At 37.7% G+C, this 12468-nt stretch overlaps 1 protein-coding gene across 5 annotated transcripts in view; it reads right to left on the bottom strand.

The window, feature by feature from the left end:
- Positions 1-12468, bottom strand: part of neurl1b (neuralized E3 ubiquitin protein ligase 1B) — a 39684-nt gene that overhangs the window by 12885 nt on the left and 14331 nt on the right. For 2 of the 5 annotated variants that reach the window (XM_053506402.1, XM_053506403.1), the window contains exon 1: positions 2136-2393. The exons of the other annotated variants lie outside the window; for them this stretch is intronic. In XM_053506402.1, coding sequence (XP_053362377.1) covers positions 2136-2166 — 31 coding nt within the window. In that variant the 5' untranslated portion in view covers positions 2167-2393. Of the gene's footprint in view, positions 1-2135; positions 2394-12468 lie in introns of those variants that run through there. 5 annotated transcript variants of the gene reach the window in all.

Genomic DNA, 12468 nt, shown 5'->3' with positions numbered 1-12468 from the left:
CCACTAAGTAACTCCTTAACCATGATCGTGAGATCCTCATGCGGTTTTCAAAAAAAACCTAAATAAATCCTACATTCTGTCTCAGCCATCAATATCAATTTAAAACCCATCAAATCGAGCTCAAGAAATTACAGTATATCCATAACCAAAAATTAATTACCCATGAGTGATTCCCCCCTATGCTCGTCCAAAACAAAACCCAAACATTCTTCTATTGTAATTCCCAAAAATGCACATCTGCTTATCATTGCGAATGTGGTGTTGCCAGTCACATAGTAAGTCACTTATTAGTCCTTTGTGCGTTGTGTAGAGCCATCAATCAAAAATCATTGGGCAATATTAAATGCAATTTATTCATGCACAATTGATTACCGTAGGATGGGAACGGCACAGCATGAGCTGAAATTAAAGTTCTGCTCTATCCCTGAAACATAAATACTATTTGCTATGCTATTAATATACATCATCCTGTTATACTTACTGTACAAGCACAATGGAGGCATTTGTAAGATCTGACCTGAATTTCTCCTCTTACTTAATACATAGTCATATTTCTAAATATAATTTCTAATATATATTTAACACAAACATCTTTTAATATCGTCTTTACCATTTTCCTAATAAGCACTAATGCTTCTTAGAGTCATTTTCTCATATAAGGGTATTAAGTATTACGGTAAATCCCAAAATAACCACGCCCATGTCTGAAATCAGCATTTAGAATCAGATCAATCAAGGCTATGACAATCCAGAACACTGTCATTAGATTCCTTTTTCTCTCATATAGATTCTACAGTAATAGGCCTTATATGAGGTTATGCGCCACAAGCGAAATGAATCACGCAATCACAAGGATGTATTAGAGTAACAATAGCTGCTCTAAAAATACATGTTAAGGTAATATAAGTGCTGGCAGCCGAACATACTTGTCAATAACATAAATAGACGGAAGAACAAGGACAGTCAACTGCCATAAAAAGCCTGTGAAGTAATAACCTGTGGTGTTTTGTTCCGCATCTACATGTTTTCTTGTGCATCGTGCGCTCTTTTAAAACTGCAGGGAAAGTAAGACATCACATCAGGCCACACTTTATAGAAATAGAAAAAGACACCTGCACATTAAAAACCTTTTACTACAAGACAGTCGATTCCTGGGTGGCCTACATTAGACAAATCTGTATACACAATAGGGAGGGGTTGTTATTTGAAGACTGAGCCAGATTATTTCCCAAGTCAATTAAATAATATCTGACAAATCTACATCTTCAAACTCCACCCTCTACCCGCTGATAACTTTTTACACACACTGGCTAGTGCAAACTCTTACTAAGGTATGTGGCTCCCTTATAGTAAACCCAATTATGTCTTCTGTCTTTCTTTCCGGTGTTTATCTTCATGTGAACACAGCAAATTCATCATTACAAACACTTCGCAACACAGGCTCATTAATCCACCGTCTAACATAAACATTTTATAGGAGGCTAAAAAAGGAACCCCTGACTACTGTGCGCTTCTCCTGTGTACTCAATGCACAAGGTGAAGAACAGCCTGAATGTGGTGCCAAGCCATGGAAGGGCACAGGCGCATACACTGCTCATGCACCCAATCGTACATTACGGGCAATCACAAATCTCTGGACTGAGTGGGGAATCTGGAGGAAACCCACAAAGCACGGGAAGAACATGGAAGCTGCATGCACACAGAGCATACTGTAGATGAGAATCGAACCCCCAACCCTGAAGGTGCGAGATAAGGGACTGAACCTATAGGGATTCTGGTACTGAATTAGCACCTATATGATTATCTACAGTGCTTCCCGAATACCACTCCAGCTGGATTCATACAGTATAAAAACTGTAGGATTTAACACTGCTGGAGGTTGTGCATGGGTTTAACACTCAATAATCAACAGTCGGTGAGCCATCTCTGTCAGCTCTCATCTTCCTCATCCCACGCACTTATCTTCTCTCCCCCCCCCCTCTCTCTCTCACACACACACACACACACACATATATAGTTCCCAATGCAAAAAAAAAAGCACAAGCATAGAAATTAGGGCGCGCTCCTGAATGCACGCGCTCGCATTTCCCCCGTTCTATAATGCGTGTCACGCTCGTGCGTGTCCGTGTCTTTACCTGTAAGCGGTTTGGGCGCGCTATTCCCCATTACTCCGAGCGATCGATCTCCTCTCGTGACAAGTGGATCCTGACTCTTCCGCGTGCTTCCATCTAGGAGTGAAGGTCACGAGCCGATCGGCGCACCGTTAACGCTAAGCGCGTGCTCATGAGGAGGCTGAGGAGCGCCGTGGCTTTCCTTCTCATCTTCATGTGCCAGTGTGGAGAAGAGCAGCTCTTCTCGCTCCGTTCACCCTTGCTGGCGCACTGCCGCCTCCTCCCCCGCACCTTCCCTTCAAATCTTTCTCACAACTTTAAAGCAATACGCACTGCACACCACCAGCACGCAGCAAGCATTGGGGAGCTGCACGGTGTCGGTTGTCATAAATGCATGATAATATAAATGAATAAATGAATGCACGGGAAACCACATGCATTCACAGTCTGACTGTACTGTACAGTGCAAAGAGTTAAAAAGTAATCCAATCTATTGAGCAAGAAAGTTGGGAGTTCAAACATGCCATGAATTACTACTAGTAATAATAATAATAATAGTGCGGCGGCATGGTGGTTTAGTGGTTAGCACTGTCTCCTTGCACCTCTACGATTGAGGGTTCGATTTGGGTCTGTGTGCATGAAGTTTGCATGTTCTCTCCATGCTTGTTGGGTTTCCTTCAAGTACTTCAGTTTCCTCCCACAGTCCTAAGACATCCAAAATTGCCTGTAGTGTGTGTATGAATTGGCACCCTGTTCATGCCATAAGTCTCCAGGCCCCCTGTGACTTTGTATACAAGATAAAGTGGTATAGAAGATGAGTGAGTGAGTGAGTGAGTGAGTAATCTATTGTTTCACGAAAGTTGGAAGGTGGCAGTTAATACAATGTGCCATGAGGTACTACTATTACGGCAGCAGCCCGGTGGCTTAGGTGTTAGCACTGACACCATGTACCTCCAAGGTTGGGTTAAATTCCCGTCTCTGGTCTGTGTGCATAGTTTGCATGTTTTTTTTCCTGCGGTTAGTTGGTTTCCTCTGGGTACTCTTCTTTCCTCCAATAATCCAAAGACATTCATTGGAGGTTGTTTTGTCTTCCCTGTAGTGTGTGCTTGGATGTATGAATGTGCGTGACCTTGTGCTCTGTGATGTGTTGGCACCCCATTCAGGGTATTCCCTGCCTAGTGCCTCGCTCCCTTGGATAGGCTCCAGACCCTCGCAGGATATGAAGTATGAACAATGAATGAATGAATGAATTAATTGATAATAATAGTGCAAATGTGCTGTAGTCCTTGACGCCAGCTCAAGTGCTACATGGAGATATGCATAGTGGCATTACATTACAGTTACACTATATGCTTATTTAATAGGCATATCACGATGTCATTAAGCAGTAATATGATATACTGTATGTTGTTGTTAGTCTTTCGGCTGCTGCCAACGAGGGGTTGCCACTGCAGACCATTCGATCCGCACAGCAACTTGGCACAGGTATTATGCCAGTTGCTCTTCCTGATGCAACCCTCTTATTTTATCCAGTCATTGGATTGACACTGCATCCAGTGGCTGGGGTTTGGGCATTGGGTGGGTTCTGAACCCAGGCCTCGTGCATGGACTACCACTGAGCCACCAATGCCCAATAATATATAATATATAATAATGCCCACCATTATTATCATCCTAAATGTGTGGGACAACCCTGGAGCTGATGCAGTAATGCTACCTGCTGAACCCACATCTAGTTCAGGCTTACGTGAATTCTTTGTGATATTCTACTTAGACCAAATCCCAAACACTAGTAATACCATCAAGTGATAGGAATAAATCAAATAGAAAATGTATTTGGCCTACTTGGTCTATACATAATTAGCTAGTGCCACTGCCACCTCCACCCCTCCCACAGCATGCCGAAAACATATCAGTGATATTTTTGCGTGATTGAGGGTTATGCCTGTGCTGCTCAGAAAATTTGGAACCTGCATTTCAAGTCATCTGCCCAGACGTGTCAGGCTGTTACATGTGTCACAGCTGTTGAAGTTACATCCGTCTGTCACATTCACCATAACCAGCATGGGTTGGCTTTGTGCTCCTTGCCCTGAAATTGCTAACAGCAGTGCCTTTTAATAGTTGGATTTCTGGAACAGAGACAAACTCCTACTGAGATGTACAGACCAGCAGTCTTTCAAGCAGAGAGCTCTAAAACACAATAGTTAACAAAATAACTTAAAGGGCAAATCATGATTGAGAAAAGTTATGTTTGAAGTTTTATGCTCTCCTAAAGCTTGTTAAGAATGGTGGACATTTTAGGGAGTTACACAAGTCCTTTATGAGGAAATTCCCTGCTCCACACCCCAGCCCCCATCCCATCCTTCCTTGACTGCTGGGATCTTTTGCAAGTTTGTAATGCTCAGATAAAATGATGTTAACTGAAGTTACACTAAAAGGAAAGATATTTATCGTCTTGTCGAAGTGCTTTAAAACCCAGTGAACAAGAACGACAAAACCACGATCAATTAGAAAAAAAACAAAATTGTATTATACAGAAACTAAACAAAAAAGGTGCGCCAAAACCAACAAAGAAAACACTATTTACAAAATATATACAATTGAAAGCTGTGTGGGTGTTAGTGTGTAGAATGTCCAAAGTCCAGATTATTGTAAGAGGGTGTGAGAGAGATGAATCGGTCTCACCGGAAATGATGGAATAAAACCGGGAGGCTGCTGTCGAAACGTGAGTACTGTGGCGAAGCAGTCCAGTCAGTGATTTTCCGGATGAATAGGAAATCCCGCAAGGAACAGCCTTTGTCCGTCTCTTTGTGCACTCTGTTTCAACAACAATGTAAATAGCGCTCTGTATCTCCATACGCTTACAATAAATCTAGCATGTCACCTAGCATGCGCGCATAGACATTTAGAAGAGCAGTGGCTTTTTTCAGATTCCCATAGGGAATAACCTATGATGGCCTTAAACACATTCCACTGATCTGGTTGATCTAATATGGAGAAACATAACCTGTCTCTACTGCCGGCAAACCGAAGCAACTCTCCAAAGACGTTAAAAAATTGGAAGAAAAGTAAAGAAATGTTTAATTTCTTTAGCCTAGGGATAGAGTGTTGTCAGCACTGCGTGCAAATAGGTGGAAACCATTCTCTTTAAGCTTTCACTGTATATATTGGCAAAACACATTGTTATAAGTTAAACAAACCTTCCATTAGCAAAGATTTGAATTACTGTAAATATGTCAGCTGCTCCGAAATTCCAAGATGATGAAGTTGGCCTATTGAAAAGGTGACCTAGACAAATTTGCCAACAGCTTTGCGTTTATTGCATAAAAAAAAAAACAGCTGACAGTTTGCATGGACAAATGAAAAAAAGGAAAAAGAAAGGAATAAGGGAAACTATTGTGCTCCTACTTTCTTTAACAAAAGAAGTTCATCGCTTTTAAAAATAACTCTACTTTTAACCCTTATTTGAACTGAAATTCTTTAACATCTTTGTCATGGTTTGAAAAGAAAGCGCGACAATCGCCATAGGGATTATACAGGAAGTACACGTAAGGCAGCGATTGTGTCTGCAGTGTTGGTCATGTTGTAAACAATGTATTACAAACACTGCAGCTGTTTGTTTGTGCTGTACTACCAGTCTAACAGGATGTATATGATGCATGATAAGTTGCCCTTAATGATCGATGAGCAGTCCTGACTCTGAGCACAGCAGCGCATCCAAATCAACTCGTTAGACACACAGTAAAATTACTGGCGATAAATTAACTTCAGCAAAGTTGAATGGTTTCCTACAGAGTTTCATTTAATGGTTTTTAACTTCCCTGGCATAAGTTGAACAGTACACATAATCAAACACCGCACTATAATGCTGAAAAGGAAAAAGGTCCATATTCCATGCTTGATAGAGGCCTGAGTTTTAAGATTCATTAGTATCTGCTTTCCTGCTGGAACAGTTGATAGCACCACTATAAACATGTCTGGAATAATCTGATAGACAGGGGTCAAAATCTGTGTGAGTACAGTTCTCATGATTTTACATTGTTAAAAAAATGAAACTCAATTTCCAATGCAACAGATGATATTCATTACTAACGAAGCACTATGCATTTCTGAGGGAACAAAGCTGTCAGAATGTGCTAGAAATGCTTGCCCTATCATATCGTCCTTGGACGGGAAAGTGTTAGATTTGCTGTCTTTTGATTTCTGCTTGGTTTCCAAGGCACTCCTGAAATGCTAAGCAGATGGCCGATTGGGAGGATTGCATGTGGTTGTCTGAGTGGTGGGGAACTTTTGTCCAAAACCCCAACTAGCAGATCTAATGGCAAAGTGAGTCATAAGCACCCTCTGAGAGGACCGTTTTCATTAGACACATGTGCAAAAACCTCAAGTAGAATTTATTTTCTAAATCTAATTAGCAAAAAAAAAATCCATGCAGCATGACTTCATTTTGACTTGCTATATTATCCTATTATTTTATTAAAAAAGTACTTATAGGACTCGTCTGATTGAACAAAAGCAAAGCAATGTGTTATAATTTCTATTACTAACAAGCAGTCAGTAATTAAAATACTGTGTGGATGAAATTCAACAATAGTATATCCATCTTATTTAATTTTTTAAAAACAATTCATACTAACATAAATGACATGGAAATCCCATTTTCCCATTTTTTGTTACAATGCTTAAATATGAGCCGATATCCTATTATGAACCGATTCTGACATCCTCAGGTGTTCTTCTTGTGAGGGAAGACATGCACTACAAAAAGTAATGTGATGCGACCAATATCTGCTGCATTTATGTCATAAACTACATATGGAAAATATTTCATATCTGATCCAGTACTCTTTTAGCAATAAAGGTCAGCCTCAGCCCGCAATACTGATCGAATCAATAGAGCAGTATACACAAAGTGTTGCAATGTGCTCTGAAGAAACTCGGTGCAATGGGATTTTCTTAGATGTTGTACTATGAAGCCTGTTCAAAGAAAAAAAAAAATCCATGAATAATTATAAAAACACACTGAAACAAGCAATAACACAGAAATGTACATTAAACGTCTTCATTGCCTATACTGGCTTATATGAATCAACATAAGATGACATGCTTTGCTCATTCAAGTTAAATCTTGGCTTGTAATATTTTTTAAATAACAAAAAAAAAGGCAATAAGTCTAGATGAAGCCTGACATGGTAAAAGAAGAAATATGGGGAACAGTGTGCACTGTGCGGTTCCATGGCTGATACTGCCAACAGGTCTCGGAACGGGGTTGTGTCTTTAACAGATGTAGACCGCTGGCCTCATTTCCCCCAGCTGTGCTATTGTGCTTGCATTCTTTGGCAAGACAAACGGATGCACAGCTACCTAAGTTTAAGGAAATGCATGTAACCATTAAAAAGAAAAACAACAAATGTGTCCTGCTTTGTCTGAGGGACCACATATTGAGCAAAAAAAAAATTATTAATCTTATTTCATTAATGATGTTGGTTACAGACACGTAGAAGGTTGTTTGTAGAAAGTAGATAGAGACTGCATCCAAAAGAAGGGGCAAGAGTCTAGAATTAGCCTACTATTTAGCAAGCTACTATCTAGACTGGAGATAGTAGCTTGCTAAATAGTGGACTAATTAGCAGTTAGTAAGTTTACATAAGCATACACGCTTAGTCTAATCGAGAGCACAGGGATGCTAATGAGTCATTCAATGTTACAATTAAGCACGTAAAAACCCAGAGTATAAATATTGTACAACTTCTAGCCTTTAAAACAGGTTATGACAGTGGAATAGACATTTAAAGTAATACTGAAATACAAACTGTCCAACAGGAAACAAATATAAATACATTCACTTGCTACTTTAAAAGAAACAGCTGTATCCCTGCTCATGCATGCAGTTATTTAGTGATCAAGAACAGGAATCTGAACCTACAGTGTGTGCAAGGTCAAAAAAAATGCACAGCTGAAGACTGGACAAATGTTTTTTTTCCAGTCTTTAAATGGCCACTGTAAGTGAGACTGCGCTCGCTGTAGCCTCAGATTCCTCTTGTGGCAATACAGGTTTTCCTAATGAAGTGGACAGTGAGTGTACAGTATATGGAAATCAATATAGAAAACTGTTTTTAAATAACAACACTGTACACTGTGGAGGGAAAATATATCTTAAATTTATACAAATACAGTACTGTGCAAAAGTCTTGAGCCACCCCTGATTTCTTCATATTAAATTTAATTAAATGATGCAGATTTCAGAAACTGAGTAAAAATACTATTGAAAAATTGGTTGTTTCTGTAACAACCTCAGAAGCAGCCTCATTTCCCCTCTAGTCTGTTCCAACTGCTCTGCATTCTGCATCACCATATACTAATCATCAGCCTGATCTTCTGTCTCCATCTGCACCTGTTTCCTGCACCTTACTTAAGTTAGATGTTTTTTATGCTTTAATGATCGGTCACTGTGTGGCATAATTAAAACTGGTGATTAAAAATGAGAAATCAAACATCTACATGGAAAACAATTAAGACTTAATATATAGCAAAAAATGAAATGAGAAGAAGTTTAAGGCTTTCGCACAGTGCTGTATAACTAATTTGTTTTTATTTAAGATTTTTTAAGCAATTTTTCAAAAAAAATATATGTTTAAAACTAACAAAATCTTCTAATAGAATGAGGAAATATACATTTAAAAAATAGCAAAATTTGTCTCAAAATAGTCTTAATATTCTCATACTTGTTTTGCTAAAATTTTATTTAATGAAACTGTCGATTATTTGGCTACATTCATGATATTTTTACTTGCTGTAAAGGTTTAACTATGTTTGGGGTTTTTTGGTAGTTACAAAGAAATTTTCCATGAAGGCATCAAGGAAAATTTTATGGATTTTGTCATGGGTCAAAATAAAAACTCAAACAAATGTACGACTAGATTAAGAGCAGAACCCTTGCCAAAGAAAAACAAATAGCTGACAACATTAGGTAAAAAAATTAAATGAATAAATGAATAATAATAATAATAATAATAATAATAATATAGGTATCATAATTTATCTTGTGAAACAGTACACTGTCAGTCACCAGTGCCTCTAAATTGACCTATATTTACGGTATTTCTTCCATTAGAGCAGATAGATAGAGAACTAAGTAGACAACAGTGATTTGATTTTGATTTGATTTTCTTCTTACTGTAGGGTTGACAGTTGCATGAACTTCCCCCCAAATTCTTAATGTACCTTCAATAGTGAATCATGATAAATTTTAAATTACTGATTCAAAATTCAGTCTCAGTACTTACAGGCCCATATCACAGCAGAAAATGCTGATAACGATCAATCCTATCCTAATATTTTCTTTTGAAACTTTTTGTAAAGCTGCTTTATGACAATGACCATTGTTAAAAGCGCTATATAAATAAAATTGATTAAAATTGAATTAATTGTGTAATACATGTAGCCTGAAAAAGACAGAATTTCTTACAGCTTGAAGTATACTATATGTGTAGCTTAACAGCAGCACTTACTTAACAAGTAACCAGAGTAACTAATTACCTATTTGGCAATATTATACTGGAATTACAGTTGCACGTTTTGCATAGCCTTTTTTGGCACACTTATATTTGTTACTTGTTTGTGTGCTCATTCTCTAGAGTATTAGAGTGTTTGAACTGTAGAAACAGAAATGATTTTAGTAGAAATTACCTGTCTTTATTGTCATTATCATTATCTCATCTATAAATTAACAAACACATCTCTAACCTTTTAAAAACATGTTCAGGCTTACATATGTACTTACAAAGGACATGAAAAAAAACAGCTGGAATTTTTGGTTGTCATAATGTTGTGCTAATAATAATTTGGCACCGTTACGGATATTGGAACAATGTGGTTTTAGGTGTTTTTTCAAATCATAATTTCTCATCAGAAATTATAGCTTTTTTTATAATCATAGTCATGATTTTTGATGCCAGAACAACTTCAACTACATGACAATGAAATAAGATGAACAAATGTCCCCAACACATTGTGACTTTGAAAAATGACTTGAAAACAATGATGATACCAAACCACTGGCCTGAGCACTGAGAGCGCTGCATGTTTACCACTGGATCACTTTGGAAAAATGCTTTCAAGGCTAGTAAATGTGAGCACATTATAGGAAAGCACCACAAAAATACCAGACAACAGCGATAAAAAAAAAAATTACATTTTTAAAACAGTTAAAAGTGTAAAAAATAAAATAAAATAAAATCCAGATTAGGTCTGTAAAACTGGACATGATACAGTTTGGATACTGTGCAAACACCATATCAGAATGCAGTAATTTTGGAGATAAAATGCATATCACTCTAATATTTATTTTTAAAAATGACCCGCTTCACAGTCTATGTGCATGAAGTTTGCATGGTCTCGTGCTTGCTGGGTTTCTTACAGGTACTCCGGTTTCTTCCCAATCCAAAAACATTCAGGTTAAGCTACTTAGTTCCCAAACTGCCCTTAGTGTGTGAATGACAATCGGCATCAAGCTGGCATCCCAACTCGTGGTCAGTAACCAGTATGTCAGTAACTTCCATGGAAAATTCCAGGGTGGGGAGTACTTGCCACCCAATGTGCCAGATGGCACATGGACGGACCAAAAAAATAAAGCAATTAGCAAAACATGAGACATGTGCAATGTGAGGGGAAGCTGTTATGTTTGTCCCAATGTTTTATCATGAATTATAAAAACTTTTTTATTACTTTAACTTAAGGTTAAAGTTGCTGTTCGTTTATGTCTTCTATGAATGAACAAATAGTACAAACGAAACCTACATATACAATCTTTAAAATATATCTGTTGTCCAAAATGCCTGTGTATGGCTTATATACATACCCAAAAAAGGCTCTTATAAAAAAAAAAGAAAAAGGGAAAAAGTTGCATTGTAAAACAGAAACTGTCAAATGTGTCAGATATGTGCTCATATAAAAAATAGTAAAAGATATGAGACTAGTACAATGCTGTTCATGTCCACCATAAGTAATATAAAATAGACCCCTATGATGGAGTGGCTCAGTGTTAAATATCAACTAATGAGTCCATTAAAAGAAAACACAAGGCCATTTGACATCATTACATTTTACAGCGCAGTTCAGGCACCATTTGGAGCGATGGGTTTCCAGCGTCAATGTTCAACTCTTAAAATGTGAATTCTTATTGGTGCCAAGGAGATGTGGTGTGGGGTGATAATCTCAAAAGTGTTATGGCAGCGGTTAGGAGTAGCTCTGCTGGATTTCTTGTGGTTAACCATTTGGGGCTACAATTCTCCTTCACTTCTTCATAATTCCCTGAACTAAGTTTATTTTCCCCCAATCAGTGAAAAAGTGCAAAAAAATGAGCTTTTTCATACTGAGCACTTTCATACTCTTAACATTAATGTATAAACATAAAGTAGTATAAGAGGAATAGGACACTTGTTGTTATAGGAAAATAACCACAAGTGCTGCACTTTACATCACCCTGATTATTTTACAGAAGTACACATCATGTTTTTTTATTCAGTAAAGTACATATGAATTATTGAACTGCTGTGTCCAAACTGTCAGGAGTTCTTTGGTATCTCAAAACACTGGAAACAATAAGATTAGCTGATCCTTTTGTCCAGTATATTTAAATATTGAACTTGTTTCAATAAAATAACAATGTGCCAGGATGTCATTAACTTTCTGCAAAGCTCAATATTTAGTTTAGAAATGAACCTGAAAGCACGTCAGCATTTGCTCTCCATACTGTAAGTGAACCAGTTTAAAGGGACCTGGTTCTGGTATGACACCAGTCATTTAGGAACAGGTTTTTTTCTGGTAAAATGCTTAAAATGAACAAAATAGGTTTATCAATCAAAAAAAAAAAAGATTTATACAAAAAAATCTTTAGCTAGTGTCCTTACAATTTCTGAAAAACTAAATAAAATATCTGTCATACAACAGTTATTTCTGACCCGGTAATTTGATTGAATGAGAGTTATTAACTATATGTATCACTCTATATCTATATCTAGTTACACTAATTATTAGTCACCAGCTGGGGTAAAAGTAGGTTGGGACGGTCTGCAGTACTGGAAAGAGGGCAGAGCAGCTGCCTGCCAAAACCAACATTCATGCAACAACAAGTCATGGAAACATTTTTAGCAAGAAAACACAACTGATAATATGCAATCCAAAACAACACTTTCTTTGCTTAGTAATTGCTTCTAATTAGTTCCAAGTGTCTCTGAATCCTCCGTGTTGTTCTCTTTATAGCTAATATGAGCCATAGAGCTACCTAGCTACTAAAACAAGGCTGAATCCCAAATCACTCTCTAACCATTTCAAGCGCACTACTTGGTGAAACAAA

Source organism: Clarias gariepinus, chromosome 10, assembly GCF_024256425.1.
Source record: "Clarias gariepinus isolate MV-2021 ecotype Netherlands chromosome 10, CGAR_prim_01v2, whole genome shotgun sequence".
NCBI classification, from domain to species: domain Eukaryota; kingdom Metazoa; phylum Chordata; class Actinopteri; order Siluriformes; family Clariidae; genus Clarias; species Clarias gariepinus.
Note: the sequence above shows the minus strand (reverse complement) of the source record. Positions and strands in the feature narration are given on the sequence as shown.